This window comes from Coturnix japonica, chromosome 17 (assembly GCF_054131305.1).
Source record: "Coturnix japonica strain WE chromosome 17, WE-NBRP24, whole genome shotgun sequence".
Taxonomy (NCBI): Eukaryota; Metazoa; Chordata; class Aves; order Galliformes; family Phasianidae; genus Coturnix; species Coturnix japonica.
In genome coordinates this window covers 14,254,507-14,273,976 of record NC_140679.1, presented here as the reverse complement: position 1 = coordinate 14,273,976, position 19,470 = coordinate 14,254,507, and the positions used below count along the sequence as shown (strand labels likewise).

The 19,470-nt window shown below is 48.2% G+C and overlaps 3 protein-coding genes across 6 annotated transcripts; all 3 read right to left on the bottom strand.

The window, feature by feature from the left end:
* Window positions 1-10: 10 nt before the first annotated feature.
* GJA9 (gap junction protein alpha 9) lies at window positions 11-3,066 on the bottom strand. The gene is made up of 2 exons (XM_032448915.2): window positions 2,927-3,066; window positions 11-2,041 (listed from the first exon to the last, which is right to left on the bottom strand). Exon 2 carries the CDS (start codon window positions 2,018-2,020, stop codon window positions 485-487), a length of 1,536 nt encoding a protein of 511 aa, XP_032304806.2. The 5' UTR covers window positions 2,021-2,041; window positions 2,927-3,066; the 3' UTR covers window positions 11-484.
* A 2,039-nt stretch (window positions 3,067-5,105) lies between these two features.
* Window positions 5,106-8,228, bottom strand: PAQR7 (progestin and adipoQ receptor family member 7). The gene is made up of 3 exons (NM_001323224.2): window positions 8,144-8,228; window positions 7,267-7,325; window positions 5,106-6,394 (listed from the first exon to the last, which is right to left on the bottom strand). Exon 3 carries the CDS (start codon window positions 6,354-6,356, stop codon window positions 5,316-5,318), a length of 1,041 nt encoding a protein of 346 aa, NP_001310153.2. The 5' UTR covers window positions 6,357-6,394; window positions 7,267-7,325; window positions 8,144-8,228; the 3' UTR covers window positions 5,106-5,315.
* Window positions 8,229-10,074: 1,846 nt separating this feature from the next.
* Window positions 10,075-19,244, bottom strand: STMN1 (stathmin 1). Of its 4 annotated transcripts, XM_085518100.1 has the most exons (6): window positions 18,954-19,244; window positions 15,980-16,169; window positions 13,233-13,288; window positions 12,396-12,568; window positions 10,933-11,124; window positions 10,075-10,567 (listed from the first exon to the last, which is right to left on the bottom strand). In XM_085518100.1, exons 3-6 carry the CDS (start codon window positions 13,243-13,245, stop codon window positions 10,499-10,501), a joined length of 447 nt encoding a protein of 148 aa, XP_085374226.1. In that variant the 5' UTR covers window positions 13,246-13,288; window positions 15,980-16,169; window positions 18,954-19,244; the 3' UTR covers window positions 10,075-10,498. The 4 variants fall into 4 exon arrangements, with proteins under 4 accessions (XP_085374226.1, XP_085374225.1, XP_032304810.1 ...); XM_085518099.1 differs by lacking the exon at window positions 15,980-16,169; XM_032448919.2 differs by lacking the exons at window positions 15,980-16,169; window positions 18,954-19,244 and adding an exon at window positions 15,190-15,312.
* Between the last annotated feature and the right edge of the window lie 226 nt (window positions 19,245-19,470).

Sequence of the window (19,470 nt, the reverse complement as noted above, 5' to 3'; positions counted from 1 at the left end):
GAGACTGTAATTTGTTCTTTTATGTTTATTGCTTACATATTACCAGCTATTGTAATCCCAGCTTCTCCTCCTGTGTGGCTTTGTATGTGGATTTATATGATGTATATGATGTATATGGTGTAAATGATGTATATGATGTATATGTTGTATATGATGTATATATGATGTAAATGATGTATATGGTGTATATGATGTATATGTTGTGTATGGTGTATATTATGTATATGGTGTATATTATGTATATGGTGTATATGATGTATATGTTCTCCTTAGCTGGAAGGTTAATGCAGAAGATTGGCACAGAGGTTGAAGCCATCCCTCCATCGCCAGCGAAGCAAGAAGTTACTGAGCTAAAAGCAAAGGGCTGAGCTTCTATCTTAACCTCTGCGGAAGAACTGGTTAAAGCTGAATGAGGAAGCTGCTCCTGGGCTGCTCTTATCACAAAGCCCAGCAGTTACCCAAGCACAGTGCTTGGGCAGCCATGCTATATCTGCAGGTCGGTGGGGGCTCTCCGGCTGCTTGCACTGCTTGACAGCGACAGCCGCCCTGATAAGGGCAGTGGTTGGGGGCTGCCACAGCCCCTGCTCTGCTTGGAGCCAGTGCTGGCCTCCCCTGCTGAATCAGGGGTGTTGGGGCGGCTGGGGTGCCGGGTGTCAGCTTTGGGGGGCAGTTGGCTTGCACTGAGGCTGCTCCGTCTCCTGCTGCTGCTCTTTGTAAGGGAGTTTGTGGAGGATCCAACACTCTCAGCTGCTGTGCAGCAGTTCCAGGAGGAGATGATTCCGTGCTGTCTTCTGAGGCTGGCAACAGGAAAAGGCTGCAGGGGAGGCTGCGACAGCATCTCAGCAAAGCTTCTCGAAGCTGTATCTGCATTCTGAGTACCAGCAAGGAGGTGTTTCTGATCAGCTTCTTTCTGCGAGTTCCTCCTTTCAGTCGCAGGTCTGCCCAGCAAACCTTCCCTGCACTCTGTGCTGGCATTCGGAGTCTGACCAGCTAAAGCATTCGTAGCTGGCCTTTTCTTGGGCAGTTTGTTTTCCTGGTTGTGCTGGGTGTAATTGCCTCTGTTTTCTGCGTGGTTGTTTTGAATGGGCTGGAAGATGGGAGCAGAGTTTAAGGCTGGGTAGATGGCAGTGTCTGTTTGCTTCTCCATTAAAAAGGCATAACCACCAAGTACAGAAGGGAGAGTTTTTGGAGGAGTTGCAGATATTCCCAGAGAAGAGCGGGGTATCACTGAGTATTTCTTGCATTTGTTTGTATAGAAATTCCCACGATCATCCTTGTTTTCCTCCTGCCCACACAGACCTATTTTAATCTTACGGAATCCAAGGTGGATAATCTCCAAGACATTTAAAAGCAATGATACGGTCGCTATTGACTGCATGAATAGGATGAATACTGTCTTTTCAGTTGGTCGTGATACAAAGCAGTCGACTACATTTGGACATGGATCTCTGTGACATTTATAAAGGGGATCCAGGCGAAACCCGTAAAGCAGATACTGCCCAATCATGAAACCAACTTCCACTGCAGACCTGGTGAAAATATGTATCACGTAAGTGCAGAGCAATGAACCTCGTAGGGGTGCTTTGTTCAGCTTCCTTTGGTCCAGCTGCCGGAGTTCCCTCTCCAGCCTTCTCCTGTATTCTGTCATTTCTAATTCAGTGCTTTCAAGTTCCACTCTCACCTGAACTTTCTTCTTCTGTCTCTCTTTCTCTAAGGCTCTTAGTCTGTATAAGGCATGACCCATATACACCAAAGAAGGAGAAGACACAAAGATAACTTGCAAGACCCAGTATCTTATGAGAGAGATGGGAAAGGCCTCATCGTAGCACACGTTCCTGCAGCCAGGTTGCTCAGTATTGCAAATAAATTCTGACTGTTCATCATTCCAGACGTCCTCAGTGGCCACTCCAAGGACAAGCATTCGGAACACGAAGAGGATGGTTAGCCAAATCTTGCCAATAATAGTGGAGTGAATGTGAACCTCCTCCAGAATGCCTCCAAGGAAATTCCAGTCTCCCATGGTTATTGTGCCATCTTAACACTGGAACGTATGAGAGAGCAAGCATCAGATAACTGTAAAAGCTGCAGCCCTTCATTATAAAACGGATGACACCATCACACGGTGTCAATTGCAACATGACACTACTCGTTGGCACTGTAGGCATTATTATTCCTCAGCTATGAGGCAAAGTTGTCCACCTGTGTCTAATTTATCACTAATAGACACTCAGGCAAGGATGTAACTATGAGGTATGCAGCACCCCCAATGCATCTGAGTCAGTGAAAATACAGTGCCTGCCTCACAGCAGGACTGGACATGCAGGGATCTGCTTCCCCATCATCCAATAGATGCCACTGTGACAGTGGGATATTTATCTGTAGGATACCTGAGAAGGTATCTGCAGGCAAACAGAGAAAATACTTCCTGTCCCCTAGTGCTAAGCAAATAAACAACCCCCCGTCACCAGTCCAGTTCTGCTTCATGACACCTCTGTTTGAAGTACAGAACAGTATCCAAGCACCAAGTGCTGCTACCTTTGCCCACGAGCCTATGAGAAAATGAATGACTTGTGCAAAAAATTATCTGCTGGCTTCATAAACGGTTCTGTCTGTAGATATAACGTTACTTTGTTTGGACTTCAATCACATTAAAAGCAGCATAATCTGATTTTTTAGCATATAGGTCATTTGACACAGAGTTTTCAGTTCAAATGTGATTAGTTTTCGTGCTGTAAAACAAGAATGTTAAGGAAGTAAATGGATGTTAAATTCTTGTGGCTGCTCTGCCTCTGACTACAGAGGAAATGTTACATTAAGACCACAATTAAACACGAAAATACACTTTCAAACTGGCAGACAAAGAGGTGTCAGACATCATAAAAGAGAAACAAACTAAGATAAACAGCACATTAGAAACAAAACATACCTTTCTTTACAGAAAATGTGTAACATTAAGCTCTATGGTGTCCACTGACAAGCCCTGACATCTTCCATCCGTGTGTTGAACTGTTGATGTCCCCACCGGAGCAATTGGTGGAGTGCAGGCTCTGCACACTTGAATTTATATTTGCTGGGGATGGAGGGAGGAGAAAATCAATGTGTTGGTCCGTCTGCTGCAGCTCCGAGCACAGTCCAACTGTGAGCAAATTAATATTTAGGGGGATGCGGGGGGGACATATTTAAAGAAAAGCTAGAAATGAAAAATCCATTGCTTGAGCTTCCTTCCAGTTATGTTTCCTTTCACCTTTGCTGCACCCCCAAAAGGACAGAGGCACATCTGCTGTGTTGGAACTTCCCAGCATAAGCAGAGATGTGGAAGGGCTGGCTGGGTCCATAGCAGCCCAGCATGAGGCTGAGACATGGCACTAAACGCTCCTTTAGGTTTCTCTGATCAGTGCCCTGCTAAAGTGCATCACCAACACAAGTGTCCTGCATAGGATGAATGCGCTTCCTCTACAGCAGCTCCAAAGATCCCATCGATACCTTTTCATTTCGGTCTGAGGATCAGTCGATAGGTCACGTCCGATTTCACAGCTGGGTGGCAGTGAGAGAAGCACTCGATTGCTCCGGCTGTGCCACCAGTGCTCTCCAGTTAGCAACACTGGGGCATCATCCTGCTGCCACTGAGGGATCTTCATCCATCCATGCAGTCCACAGATGGATCCCAACCTATGCAAAGATGCTGAAGCTCTGTTTGGTGTTAGAGGAAGCATTAGAAGTATCCCCTGACAGCTCCATGGTAGTGATGTGCTGTTCTGTGCTTTAGTGCAGGTACTTTGCAGCTATAACTCTTTACATGGGCTGTCACACCAATACTCAGCATTTAGCAGTGCCAGGACAGAGCACTGCTTTCTTTCAGGTCAAGATGTCACACCATTCACTTTTACCATAGTTCGTTTTGCTGTAAAATAACCTTATCCTTTATCTAACTACTAAATTGGGTATTCTTAGGTCAAACTCCCTGAAGTTCCTTTGATCAGGGAAACATCCTCCCAAGGCCTTTTCATTCCTACTCATCAGCAACATGCACTTCATGTGCAGAATTGATTTTGATTCCCTACTCGATTTGTCTGACCCACAACGACCAACTGGATAACGAGATCACAGGCATCAGGCATGGGCTGTCAGCATAGCGCAGGCTCACTCTGATAGTTCTGTTTCCATGGTTGCATCAGGGTCACAAAGGATGAACTACAATACTGACAAATTCGGACAATCACACCACTTAGCATTGCCCATGACTGCAAAATGGAGCAGTACTGCGTTAGGAGGTGGATTGCAGAGCACTGTACAGAGACGCAGTGCTGATATTGCACCATTCTCAGTGCTGGTGTATGGGATCTATTGTTATTGCTACGATATCCCATGCAGTATATCCCATCCCAGTATGATATCCCATCCCAGTAGGTGCAGACTGGTGGACCCGCTTTCCCAAGCACTATTTGAGGATGCCCTGGCATTACTTGGAGGGTTAAGGTGGTTTTTGGTTTGGACACCCTTCATTCCTGCACAAGTTCCTTTCTCCTTTGTAAAAAGCTCTTTGCAAGGCAGTAGGGTACTCAACGTTCCACACTAACGTGCTTTGTGCTGAGACAGCTCAATAACATTCAGGACTTCTTGGCCTGGGTATTTTGCAGATGAAAGGAGGCGACATTTGATTGCCAAGAAATACCAACCTGACGTGCCTCAACATCTTCAGACAAAAGCTGGTTGGCACAGCACTGCTTGGCATTGAGTGCTGGAGCCAGAGGGCAGCAGTTGTGGCTCTGCTACTAAACAAAGCAGGGGATTGGGAAAAGAAGCAAGGATTTAGCAAAGGCAGCTCTTATCTGAGCAGCTGGACAGTGTCCTGCTAGATAACATCTTCAACTAGGGGAGCAGTGCTCATTGTTCACCTGCACTGCAACACACTGCTCCACACAGCCTTCCTGGAAACACACAGAGATGCAAAGCAGGGCAGGGCTGGGAGAGGCCATGCAATGTCCCATCTGCAGGTAAAAGGAATGCAGCCCCACTGCTGCTGATGTGATGGAGGGGACAGCTTTGGGGACCCCTGGAACAAACCACACAGGGCACAGCAGAGACCAGGCTGCACCACAATGACAAACCGTTCTATCTGTTTATTCAGATATAGGAACTAAACCAGTGCACTATTGCATGAATACGATGGGATTAATTCTGAATTAAAAAGCATGAAGAGCAGCTCTTATTCTCCCTTCCTGGAGAGAGCAGTGCCAAGTGACAGTCCGCAAAGCGCTTCCTTCCTCTCCTCAGAGCATCCTTTGGCCATTGCATCCCTTACTCTGCCCCAAATCTCAGTCTTCTTTGAAGCTCAGCTTGTCCCTCACCTTCCGTGCCATGTATGCAGCCGTGAGCACGGAGCAGGTCACAGTGAGCACACACAGGGCAGAGAAGTGCTGAGCCAGGTCACCCTGCAGCGAGGAGTAGATGTGCCGCCTGGACTCATAATCCAGCACCACAGCCTCAATCTGTGCCAAGGTGCAAAGCACCAAGAAGACATGAAAGATCTGATGGCTTTGCCCAAAGAAATAGCATTTCCCAGGGAGAAACTTCTCTGGGTAAGGATGGGAGAAAAAAAAGGCACCGATGAGAAAGAACAGCACCTGGCACTTGTGGTACAGCAGGGCTGGGTCTGTGTGCCCTGCAGGTGATGCTGTGTAGATGCGGTGCACAACAGGGCTGATGTCCAGCAGGTAGGCCAGGCCTGATGGTGCCTCCTGGCACAGCCGGCTCAGCAGCCACGCTGTCTGATGGTAGCGAAACTTGGCATAGCAGGAGCCTGCACACGACAGCCAGGCCAGCAGTGCAGCTGTAGGCATAAAGAAGCCCCGGATCCTCTCATGCCAGCTGGGCTCGATGGCATAGTAGTAGTGCACCAACGCACTGCCATACTGATAGATGGCCACCCCCACATAGTCCATGAAGAAGAAGCTGTAGTGCCAGAATTCAGACTTGGCTTGCAGGAGGTGAGCGAGCGTGCTGAACGTCAGGTAGGTGATGGATGCTGTGATGATGATGAGGAGAGGCTGGGCATGGGGGTCCTGCCCAAAATCCACCCTGTGGGAGAGCTGCTGGAAGCGCAGCAGCAGGATCAGCGTGGCCACCAGGTGGGTCCACACATTGATGGCTTCATTGTGTTGTTGGAAGAGCGTGAAGAAATAATAACGCCAGGTCTGGTGCACAGGCCGGTAGCCGGTGTGGATGTAAGGCTTCCAGAAGACCCTTGGCACCTCGGAGCTGCTGACAGTGGTGGGCACTGGGGGGGCCAGCAGTTGTGGGACCTGGCGCACGTTGATGAAGAGGCGGCTGAGCTTCTCTGCCACCATCGCTGCCATGGCACAGGCACAGCACAGCTCTCGTTGCTCAAAAGAACCTTGGGACAAAAGGACAACTTTACTAAAGTCAGCAATAGAAACTGCCTGAATGTGGTTTTTTTTTCCCCCCTCTAATATATAAAATCCTGCATGACTAAAGAGTGGCCTCATTATCACTAAATGACTAAAAACAGCAATATGAAGGAATGGGAATGGATGCTTCACAAGTGCCACCGGTGTGCCCTATTCCATACAGGTGACAGCAGCTGGAAGAGCAGGTAATTAACCCTCCAGGGCATACTGGCTCCTAGAGAAGTTCATCTCACTCCCTCCCTGCAGTTTAGAGTGTTCTAACAACTTCCCCCTCCAGCAACAGCCCCAACTTTCCCTTGCTGGTTGCCTGCAGTATCTGTGTTCCCAAGCTGCATCCTCCTGAGTGCACAAATAACTGTGACATCAGAAACAGGACGTGTGAGTGAGCTGCTCTGAGTTCTCACCATCATTTCCCAGCTCCATATTTTCCATGTGGCTTCCCACAAAGACAGTGCAGCCTGAGTTTGTCCGGTTGCATCACTGATGTCCAGCAGCGTAATCTCTGTGAGCAAGCTTTCCATATTTACATTATTGCAGCTGCTGTCCCCACTGAGATAAAGGCAGCCTCCCCAGCTTGTTTTGCCTTTCCATGGCAGCCTTCAGAACTGAATGGAATTTGCTCCAGGTGATCCCCCACCCCACCCGTTACCCACTCTTGCTCAGACAAGTTGGGAAGAAACCAACCCAGCTCCGGTGCTGCTTTAAGCCTCAACTCCTGCCAACTTCAGTCACTTCAAGTACAGCTCAGCCAGGAAAAGCTCTTCAAAGTTTGGAAATAGGAGGGGGAGGGAATGGGACTGGGTTTATAAACAAGAAACGACAGAAACAACAAACCCACCTCTAGAATTTCCTCATCAGAATGGAGCAGATAGGTTCAGAACTCAGGCCTGCTTGAAGCTGGGGAGCAGAAATGCAAACAAAATCAGTTGTTTACTGCTTGGCTTCCCTCTTCAATGTTATTTCCCCACCTTGCCCGGTGACCGAGGCACTGCACCAACAGCAGCCACCGGCACAGGTTGACCCTTGTCCTTGCTTGACCTCCTATGACACGGGCAAGGTGCCCAGGGAAAGCCAACCTTCCATGCTCACAGACCTGCTGATCTCAAACAGCTTTTGCTGTTAGCAAAAACAGAACTGCCCGGGTGAGGCTGATTTGACCAAATCTTTCCAAAATCTTTCCAAACAAAGCCCTGGTGTCGCACAAAGAGCTCATCCTTGTGTCTGCGTATGGGGAAATGGCTTCAGCTTGACAGTTATGCTGCAAAGAGCCCTTAGGAGCTGCCAGGGGAAATGCGTGCTCAGAGCAGGGGGCAGGAAAGACACCGGGACATGGTGCAGGCTCTGACACTTGTCAGAGCAGGATTTAATTAAGCAAAGCTCTTTCTGGCTGCAAAACCCGAAGCAATGTTCGCTATGAGCAGAGCAAGTTTTGCACTGTGCCAGCAATCATTAACCCGGCTTAAGCTCGGAATAACAGCCCCCACACACCCGTGAGATGTCAGCAAAGCTGCCTTTAACGCCTGTTATTTCCTTCGGAGTTTTTCTTGCCCCCAGCAACACCCTCCGGATGGGATGGGATGCAGCCTCAGCCTTTATCCACCGCACAGACGGCGTTCAGCATCCCCGCAGCACAGCCCAGCTCCCCACGACCCCTCAAGGGTCCCCCCCATCCCAACCCTTGTCCTCCCTTCCCCTTCCCAGCCGCCCACCCTCACCTGCTGAGCTCCCCCAGCGGCTCCTTTTCCGACGGAGGCTCCGTAGCGGTCGAACCAGCTCCGCCCCACCGGGAAACGCCGCCGCCCCGCGGGGAGGGCATCGCAGGGAGCAGCGATAGAGCAGCCCTCGGCCTCCGCCTATCGGAAAGCCTTGTATCATTCCCTTATTTACCATTAATCCAACCCTGTACCTCCATTGCCTCCCAGAATAAGGCTCCATCGTTTTTGTAACTCGGTCTATGAGCTCGTTGCAGTCATTTTTAAGCCACTTTCCTGCCTAAGCACAAAAGCAATTTTCCTCCTCCTCCCTCAGTACTCACTTCACTCCCATCTCAGAACCCCTCTCTAAGGAGTTAAGCTCCATTTCCACTCGCAGCAGAAGGAAAGAACTAAGTTGGGCCCTTCTGTTCCTTCATCTTTGCATCTGACAGCTTTTGGCAAGGCAGAAACTCGGGTTTTCAAAGCCTTTGCTTTCTTAGTGCCAGTTGGGTTTTGGCAGCGCTGTCATCCTTCTCTCCTCCCCCTAAAGGAAGGGGGGGGGGGGGCTTCCAGCATTAGGGGTACTTGGGTTTTGTTCAGGCAGCAGATGAAGACATTAAGCTCAAGAGCTGATTTCATTGCTATGATCTTAAACATAGCAAGTGATTCAGAGATGACTTAAAGCCTCTACAAGGCAGTAAGGATACACTCACTGCTTCGAGCTTGTCTCCACATGGAACTCATTGCACGCTCCTGCAGGTGGATTTGCACACAAATTGCTTCCACTGCAGTAACATGGGCCTCTAAACCCCACTAAACCTGCCCCATTCCCCATTGCAGCTGGCAGACACAGCCTGTTTTAAGCTGTTATCTATGATACCAGCCTTCACACACATCTCAGCCATCCCACCTGTCACCATTGGCTTTATTTCACTGTACTGGCCAACTTTTGTTTCAGCTGAAGCCTTACCCCACACCCCCCATTTTTGGCTAGTTAAGTACAAGTTCAATACAATCAAAAGCACTAAGCATGAAATACAAAAGCTCCCTAAATGTTTCCTCATTAGCAAACCCCAAAGATACAAATGACCCAGGACTCAGTTAAAACCCATTGAAGAAAAAGAAATCCTCACCTTGTTTTCCATGCTCCAAACATCGAACTGTCACCAGCTTGGAGCCAGATGATCCAGGTGTGAAGGAAACCCGAATAAACACAGCAGCAAACCCTAAAGATCAAGGGCACAGCTTTGGGAAGGCAGGATGGGACCGGCCTCAAAGCCCAGCCACTCTGTGCCTGACAGAAGGTGCACAATGCTGAGCTTCCCTGCTATGAGAAGCCAATTGCTTCAGGTCAGGGCATTGTTCATAATGAAAAGGGGGTGACAAACTCACACTAACTGCAGTCTTGTCTTTAGTGCAGAGCAGCATTGAGTTCTTGTGATTAAGATGGTGATCTTAGAGGAAAAGAAGGTTCTTGGTTTCTTAAAGCACCAGCACAATACAGACACTCCTGAAAAGCACATGATGCCAATATAGAGGGGGGGATTTAGCTTTTACCAAAGCTCTGTGATGCTGCAGGAAGTGGTACAAGGCCCAGTTCAATAACACAAGTTATCTTCTAAAAAGCCCTTACCAAATAAAAACCAAACACAAGGGTCAGATCAGAGTCATGTGGCAACAAAGATGTGTTTGTCCGAGCATCAGCATCTGAAGGGAGGTTGGTTCTAAAGCATCTCAAGGAAAACAAATAACAGCTGACAACTGCTGAGGTGTCAAAACAAAGCTCTGATTGTAAAACCGAGACAATGAAAGCGCTTTAGGGAAGAGCCAGTTATGCAGCATTGCCCATAGATGTAAGGAAAAGTGCTGTTACAGAGCTTTTCTGTGCAGTGCTGGGGAAGGACGCCCTGCTGGAGGCCTCAGCCAACTCTATACACCACGTTCAGAAACCATTCTCATGTTAACAGCACTGTGCAGCTTTATTTAGTCACTCAGTTACAGCAGTATTTTAAAAGACTGGGACAGTCAGATTTTCTGAAGTGTAACAGATATTCAGCATGGAACAGTATACTACATATTCCTTTCACAAATGTCTTACAGAGCTGATACAGTACTAGCCATCAATCCAGCAGCAAGCGCTCTGGAGTAGAAAAGGATGCAACAAGATAGCTACACTGGAAAGACAACCTTAGAAAAAGTGAAACATGTAAGGTCTCCCCTCTAGTCCCCAAAGAAAGCATACAGTTTGGATCTAACTTTACAGTTCTACATCAGTTTCTAGAAACTTAAAAGAACAAAACCGAAAAGCAAAACCACTGGCCAGTACAGTCTTTGGATATTAAGAGGAGGGGGAGAATGTCAGTTTCCAGAATGAAGTCAGTTGCTTTCGGCCTCACCGGGGTCTTTGCCTTCTTTGTTCTTTCGAACCTCTTCAATATGCTTATCCTGAAAGACATGAGTAGGGACACATCAGCCCCCCAAGCCCAGAGGCAGGGTATACAGCAGAGTGAGCCCCAGCTTGCTTCCCACCCCTCAGCTCACAGCAGGATTCCTAATAGGGGTTATAAAGAAGGCTACAGAATGAAGCTCCCTGGAAGCAAGCAGCCCAATGTCACCCCACATACCCCATCACCTCCCCAAAAGGAGCGTTTCTTTGAAGTCTCCTGGGGATTTAATGATCTGGTTTCAAAATCAGAATACCACATAGCACTGAATGCTATCTGCCTGCTCCCTCACTTGGCCATTTACTTGGCTCTACCTATCTTTATTGCTACATTCCCTCCCAGACAGAACCAGGACTCTACACCCACCTTCTCCCTCAAGCGTTCCAGTTTGGCAGCCATTTGTGCCTCACGGTTCTCTTTGTTAGCTTCCATTTTGTGGGTCAGCTTCTCCTCTGCCATTTTGCTGAAGTTGTTGTTCTCTTCGATCGCTTTCTGAAGCACTTCTTTTTCATGCTCCCGTTTCTCAGCGAGCTGCTTCAAGACTTCTGCTTCGTGAGACTACAAACAGACCACGCACATTGCAAACATAAAAGCGGATGAATGAGGACAACTACAACCCCGGTTCTTGCAGTTCCTAACAAGAGGTTTTTCTGCTGTTCAGAACAACACAACTTCCTGATGCAATACAAAGCTCCCTAGTACTTTCTCCACCCCCACAGCTTACGTTTCACCATTATAAACCACACAGGAAAGCAAATTTCTATCATAACTCAAGTCGTGACAGGGGGGATATTTCCCAGTAAAAACAACCCAGAAAGGTCTTCATTTCAGCAGACGCAGTTGTTTTTCTCAGTAGTGTTTGGAATGATGGTATGCTTTGATTTGAAGCAACAATAATGTACAAATGCTTCTAATTGTTGCTAAGAAGGGCTACATAGAGCCAAGGACAGCTCAGTTTCCTTAGCTTCTCCTACTGTCTTGCCAGCAAAGGGGCTGGGAGGGAACAGAACAGCCAATCTAAAGTGGCCAAAGAATGGCTATTCCATTCTATGTGACATCATGCAGAAAGTAAGTTTAAAGAAGTTCATCAGTCAGTGGGCGGTGAGCAACTGCTCATATATCATATATATATATATATGATATGTATATGGATACACACATTGTATATGACCATAACTATAACCCTTTCTCCCTTCCTTTTCTCATATCTTCATGTTTTTTTTTAGTCTCAACTTGAGTTTCTTGTCCAGTTCTCCCCTCTTACCCCACTGGGAATAGGGAGAGAGGGAATGAGCAAATGACTGCATGGTGCTTAGCTGCCTCCCAGGTTAAACCATAGCAGGATACTTGATGCCAGCACTTATAGAACTCTCCTAGAACACTCCTGCATCTCAAAATGGTGGCTTATTGCAATTCTGGTCACACAGGAGGCACCTCATTTAACAAGTCTCTGCATATCTAAGGACTCCAAATTACACCTGAAGAGCAGGAACTTACCTCAAAATACTGCATTCATGAGGCTTCTAGTTACAGATTCGCCACTTGATTAGGTGGAATAAAGCAAATCCTTAACAGAATAGATTTAACTCAACAGCAGCTTCTTTCTTGATACAGCTTCCCCTCCCAGCTAAATACCTCCCCTGCTTTTCAAGTGACCATTCAAAACCATTTTGGAAATAAAGCTTTGGAAAGACAAAGCTGAGCTCCTAACGAAGCTGAATTAACATTCACAATGTAATACCACAAATAAACTGTCAACGATTTGACTTCAGTAAGAAATTCCATCTAAGAGAATCCCATTGCTTGCACATCTCTTGTTTCAAACATACCTTGCGTCTCTCTTCTGCTGCTTCCAGTTTCTTCTGAATTTCTTCCAATGACAGATCCTTCTTTTTCGGGGGAGAAAGAGGAAATTCTGGGGCTGCCTCTTTCGAGCGGGGACCAAGGATCAGCTCAAACGCCTGCCCAGAGGCACGCTTTTCCAGTTCCTTCACTTGGATATCTAGGGACACACACAACAACAACAACCCTCAGTGGGGTTTGAAGCCAGGAAATTGACTTGGCTAACACAGGCAAGCCTTCAGTAATTCAATGCCACCAAACTGGCTTAAGGAGACAGCTGCATCTGAGCCGATAGCTGCCTTTTAAGCAACAGCACCACTACTTAAAAGGCAGTGGACAATTCTGTCTGCTGTTCTTCCTGGATACCGCATCCTAAAGCACCTGATGCTATTGTAGCCTTATGTATCCACACAAAAACTAGCATGGCAAGACTCCAAATAGGGAAAAAAGTTCCCTTCCTTGTAGAGAAAAGTCTGATAATAAGGTGTTTTATTCATTAAGAGCCAAGAACTGACAACAGCTCCTATAGAAACACATTGAGGCAGCGTTTGCTCTTTGAAGACCTCAGAGCAGACACCTCAACCCTGTGCTGTTTCCTTTTTGATCACAGAGACATGCTTGCATGACAGCCCTGTTAGCTGAGCAGATGGCAGCCAGATGAACCTCATCCTATCTGCTAACAGTAACTCGGGGGGATGCTTTAACAGCCAGCCTAGCGATGGGAGAGAAGCAGGGCGAGAAAGCAATTCATTACACATTCAATGCAGCTCAATTGTGTTAGAGAAAAGCACATAGAATAGAATAGAGCATTGAGTGCTCCATACCAGAAGTAGCCATGACCGATGCAATCCGTCAACAGGAGACCTTTAACTAGAGAGACCTGGAAAACAAAGAAACCTGCATCTGAATGGCTGCTGGTTGGGATCTGATGGCACACAGATGGGTCACATCAGCAGACACAACGTTATTCCCCCTTTGATTCAACCCACATCCATTATAACACACAAACCCAGCCACATCAGCGCGACCCCAGCCCCTATTTCTGGCCCCCCCCCCCCATTGGGCGCTGCCCCGCTCCACCAGCCAATCAGCGCCTTTCTTTGCAGCCGAAGCCCCGCCCCTTTCAACCGCACCGAATTCAAACGGCCGAGCATGGCGGCGCGCGCGCGCGCCCGGGCGGGGGGCTCCAAAGGGGGGCGGAGCCAACGGCAACATCCGGGCACCATCCGACGCCCCCCCCCCCCCCCATAACCAACCCAACCAACTGCCGCCCCCCCTCACCCATCTGCCCCCCCCCATCAACCCCACAGGGAAAAGACCCCAAAGGCTTTAGGGGAGCCGCCCCTTCCCCAGCTGACAATGGCGGGGTGCTGACAGCCGGGATGGGGGGTGGGCGGCCGCCCCTTCTTCTTCTTCTCGCCCCCCCCCCTTTCAGCCGCCATCGGGGCGGTTCCCTCATAGCGATCCCCTATTGTCTCCAGCTGAGCCTCTCTCTCTTCGTCTCCACGACGAAAGGGGGGATAAGGGACAAAAGGAGCCGCCATAAATAAGACCCCATAGAGGAGACCCTACAAAGGAGCCCCTATAGACCCCTCCCCTCATCGGCTGAGGAGCCGCCGCCCTGTCAGCCCCCTTATAGCCCCTCCATCAGCCTCGCACTGCATCACCGCGACCCCCACAGCCAACAGCCCCCCCGAGCCCTTTAATTCAGTCCCCAAACCCCATCATAACGCCCTAAAATCGGCTGCCAAACCCCCCTTTAACCCCTCATCCCCCTCCCCCCCCCATATCCCCGCTCACCCACCTGCCCGCTCCGCCGCTCCGCTCCCACTACCGCTCCGGCCCCTCCCTCACCGCACAAAAAAGCGCCAAACAAAGTCACGTGACCCCCCAGCCCCGCCCCTCTATTGGCCGAGCCCAGCGGCACGTGCCGACCGCGCGGGATTGGGGGGGGGGGGTTCCGCGCCCCCATCCTCCGTATCCCGTTATATACCGGGGTCCGGCCGTGGCCCTATGGAGGATATGGGGCCGCATTGCTCCGTGCCTCTCCTCTATGTGTTGTCCTATGGGCTGTGCTGCCTCTCGTAGGGATCCCGGAGGGGATGCAGGACTCCCTTTGTCTGCCGAGCACCGGGTGGATGCGGGATGTAACCTACCGCTATTGATCCCCTATTGAAGTACTGCCCATTCATCCCCTATTGAAGTACTGCAGCCCCTTGGAGCTATAGGGGTGGTGGTCACTTGGGGCTCTTGGCTCTTAGCTTGGTCTTTCAGGCCAGCACTGATCTCCATCATCTCACTGCCCACCTATGATCCATCAGAACCACAGCCACCTTAAGGCTGCAGCCTTGTTAGGGCCCCTATAGGAGCAGGCAGTGGTTTTGGGGTCAGCCAGCAGCACAACAGCTCTCTAAAGAGGTGACACCAGCAGCAAAGCCGCCCTGATCTTTGTGAGACTGTCATGGTTAACCCGTGACAGAGACATGACACCCTTGGCTGCAAAATGAGAGTTCCTTTTCCCATATAACACCATCAGATGAGTGCTATGCTCACCAATGTCTCTTTTTGCATGCTATGCACAATAACCACCATGCAATCCCTTGCCACGCTGCAGCCACTTCAGCCAACACCAGAAGCCACTATAAAGGCAGATAGCTACAAACCTGCTAATGGCAACCCAGCACAGCAGCCTTTGTACCCAATATACCAAAGCAAGGAGCTTTTGGAGGGACCCACCCATCTCATGCATAGGATTTTGCACCGAAAAACCAACCATCCTACCTTCAGGAAGGTTAATATTGTGACAGGAACATCCAAAGCTTTCAAAACACGGATTATTTTAAACACTTGCCCTGCTTTCTTTCTTTCTTTCTTTTTTTTTCCTCTCTCTCCTTTTACTGATCTGACGTCTATTTCCATGGAAACCACATCCAGCCGCCTGGCTGCTGGAAATGGGAGAGGTTTCTATCAAAGAAGAGCCATTTTCATACAGCAGAACCATTAGGCCTTTAGGAGGGTGGTAGGGATCCCAGGTCCCACATGGTTTGCCTGCCTGGCCATTTGGGATCATGCCTTGTGCACTCACAGCACTCCAGGCTCAATAACAGCAGTGCATATATTGATATCACACACAACACGCTTGTTTTGCAATGAAGCATCTCAAATGCTTGGATTAAATGCTGCTGGAAGACAAAGAAGCCAAGTAATCATGACATCAGCTTGTGTTTTGCTTGATCATTCGCTGTTATTTACACAGATCAGTGTTGGATGCTTTATTATTCATGCTTTTCAGTAATATTAGGAAGCTTATCCTGGGATGATCTCGGGATTTCCCAAAGGCAGTAATGCTTTCTGGGTGCTGGGCTTCTCCTTTGGTACCTGCCTTACTGCCATTAGTCACTGTTTCTCCCTAGAGAGATGATGGTGAAGTATTGCTTTGCAGCCTTTGAAGAAGGGCTGCAGGCTGGGATACAACCCTAAGTCACGCTGGGGCTGTTTTCTGAGCTTTCCATCTTATCTCCTGAGACAAAAAAAAAAGCCAAAAGATAAAGAAGACCTGAATGTAACTTACCTCCCTCCGCAGATCAGCTTTACAGCCAAAAACATTCTATTTCAGATAAGGACTCTCACACATAAGAGGCAACACACACTGGGAGTCAGAACTGGGATCTGCTCTCAGCTCCTACATGTCAGTTATGCAGAGACTCCTTGTGCCACCTGCCACCACCAGCTCCAATTTAAGCCAAGAGCTCCAAGAGCTGCTGCAATACAAAGAGGAGGAACAGCTCTCAGCAGCTGGAGGAACACGGGGACGATCTCATTTTTGGCCTCATTGCATGAGTGCTTTTATTTTTGGAACCCGCTTGTTTATGTGGAATTTATTCGTGTCAAATCTCAATGAGAACGAAGGAGGTGAAAAGCTTTTGTTGCATTTGATTATTGTTTATCAACACTTTAACTGGGATTCAATGTAGATTCTTCTCCCATCGAGCCTGGCACTGTGTGGCTGCAGCCCTGTTTATCTCCCAGGCTCCTCACCACTAAGAAGAGCTTAAAAAGAGCACAGAGCACTCACACTCCTTCCACCACCTGAACTCTGCTCTCAGAGCAAAAGCAAAGCTGAGGGCCCATCCAGAGAGCTCCCTGTACATGTGGATTTGGGACGCGACGTGATTAGATGTAGCACAAAGATTAAAGAGCCCCCACTCTGATGTGATTATCAAAATACTCCACAAAGAGACTGACATAATTAGGTGACAACTCAGCCCACGGCAGCTCTTTTAACTTGCAAAAATATTTAGTCTCCAGTGAGAAAACGTGCTCTGTGAGCATTGAAGTGCCACGCTTAAGCACACGTGGTGGATAGGCTGACATCTTATTAGTTAGAGGTTGTTTTAAAGCACCTTTGTAAGTAATATTAGCAACAAGTACTTTCTGAGACTGGTAACGGTGACCACAAGAATAAAGCATGTTGTAAAGCTAGAAATCCAATGCTCTGCTTGATCCGAGTCAATCCAAACCTGTGAGAGGAGACAGCAGTAAAAGAAACTTATGCTTAGGGGTAGAGAAAGGCTGCATGGTAACTGCCTGATAGGAGCAATCTGTGTACAGTGAAAGCTGTCCTGAAGGTCTCCTCACCTTGCTTTGCTCTCCTTGCTCTCAGCATCCTTTATGCTTTCCTCCTTCTGCTCCCAACACACATATCTTTCCATATGGAGCACTGAGCACTTTGCTATTTGAGGATGCCTGTGCATATCCCAGTGCTGAGGGTGTGAGAGCCATGTTGAGGGGCTGCAGAGTAGCCCTGTGAAAGGTTTTATGCTAGTTTTTGTGTGTGTGAGCCAACGTGAGACACACGAGTTCCATTTCAGAAGTGACAGTCAGTCATTGCAGGTGGGATAGAGCAAAGGAGACTGTGTTTTCAACAACCACATGGAAGAGAGGTGCATAGAGAAGCCATAAAATATTCAGTAGAGATGGAAGATTCCAGTAGAGACATTTGCTTCAGCTCTTTGCAAATGAAGCGAGGGGAAGAAAAGCTGGGGATAGCACTAATTAATCCCTGGTTCCTAATTAGTTCCTTGAATTTAAAATATGGTTTCAGCTCTCTCAGCAAGGCCCATTGTGCTATTAATACTTCCATAGCGAGATATGGTTAAAAATACTCCCATCCTTTCACGACAGAATGTAGCTTGGAAGTGTTGTGATGGGAGGAGTTGAGGGATGGAAATCCTCTTAAAGGAGCATGACTTCCCCTGTGTCAAACAGATGAGCTGGTAGCAACCCCAAAGCGATCCTGCTTTCACTAGGAACAAACTCTGCATCAATACTCAATGCAGAGCTCTCAGGCTGCTTGCTATCAAAGCAGATTCAACTACAAATCAATGCAGAGTCAAACAGTGATGGATTTCACTTATTTCTTGCAGAGGTGGGAAAATCCTACAGTGCTTTCCTTTGAATGGGCATTGTAGGGAAGCATCGCCCCATAAAGAATCACGGTGCTGTATGTGGATGAGATCTGTGTTAGGCACCATAAACACAAACCCTTCCTATCTATTTGGTTTTGTGAACCAAATCCATATATACATACACATATATCTTAAAGCACTTTTCCACTCCAGTCCTGCCATGAGCTTCTTTCAGCTTCCAGATCCCTTTAGGACAATCAGTGATTCTCTCCCATCTCCATCAACAATTTGGCTTCAAAACAGGTTAATTCCCACCCCATCCCTCTGGCTCTGTGGGCTGCCTGGAATTGCTCAGCATGGAAACAATGCTTACACTTAACATTTGCTCAGTGCTGTCTGATCCCTTTTTTTCCCCACTAATTTGAGCTCCTAATCAATCAATACCTATATTAAAAGAAAAATAGACCGGGCACATTCACTACAACTGCGAGAGCAAGCAAACAAAGGCAGCCTTGCTGGGGGAAAAAACGCATGGCTGTCTTTTATGCAATAAACCCAACTGCTGCTGTACTCTAAAATCAATACCCAGAGAGACATGCCTACCTTACAACTGCTAACCTAAGTGCTTCATTTAATTAAGAATAAATAAACCAGAAACCCAACCCAGGCCTTGGGTGCTGGATATTATTAGAGAGCTGCTGTGGACTTGAGGAGACAAAGGCAACCTGAGGCCACGTGTAACCCAGCATAGGGCTTATGGGGCACCTATGGTCCCAATTTCATAGGGGCTGAGCTCAGCCCATGCTTCCCAAACTCAGAGGAAATGACCCCAAATGATCCCTCCATTATGCTTTGGGGCAGCCTGAAACTAGAGATACCTCACACAACCCTTTTCCACCTCCAGTGCCTCAGTTTCCCTGCATCCTTTTCTTTTCCTGCTTATTCAGGGATCACCTCTTGTCCCATGCAGGGCCAGCAGGGCATTGCTGCAAGCTGCAATGGGGTTTCAGAGTGAAAACTGACAAAGAAACACCCATTATTCCCTTCAGGTGCCCTGGAAGTGATGACAACAACTTGCTTCTGTGATGAGGGAAGTTGATGGGAAAGAAATAGAGCAATGTGAACTCGTGTACTCACCGATCAAAGGGCTCCAAGCTCTGCTGGCTGGGAAGTGGGGCGGGTGCTGCACATCCAGGCCTTGCTTTCCCTTTAAAAACACAAGAAAAAGGGAGGAAAAAGAATCACGCTCCGCTAGATGCTACGGTAATTAAAAGGAGGCTTTAACACAAGTCTCGATTTGCATTAATTAATTAAATCAAGCAGCAAGCTTGCATGGAACAAAGCCGGCACTCGAGCAGCAGCACTCATTGCTGGGCTGGGACACATGGAGAGCTCTGAGCCCACTGTGTGTTTGTGCTGCCTGATCTCAGCCCCAAGCCTGGGAACAGCAGCTTTCAGGGTGCAGAGCTCGCTCTGTGATGAGGCGTGGGGATGAGGAATGCACCATTCACACCCTGGCCACGCTGTGAGTGCAGCTGTGAGTGGAATACAAATGGGCAGCTGTTGGGGTTTTTTATTTATAAGCCACTGGTTGGGATATGGAAGCAGAGCAGGCACAGTGCAGAGCTCAGCTGGCTCTTCCCCTGTCCCTGAG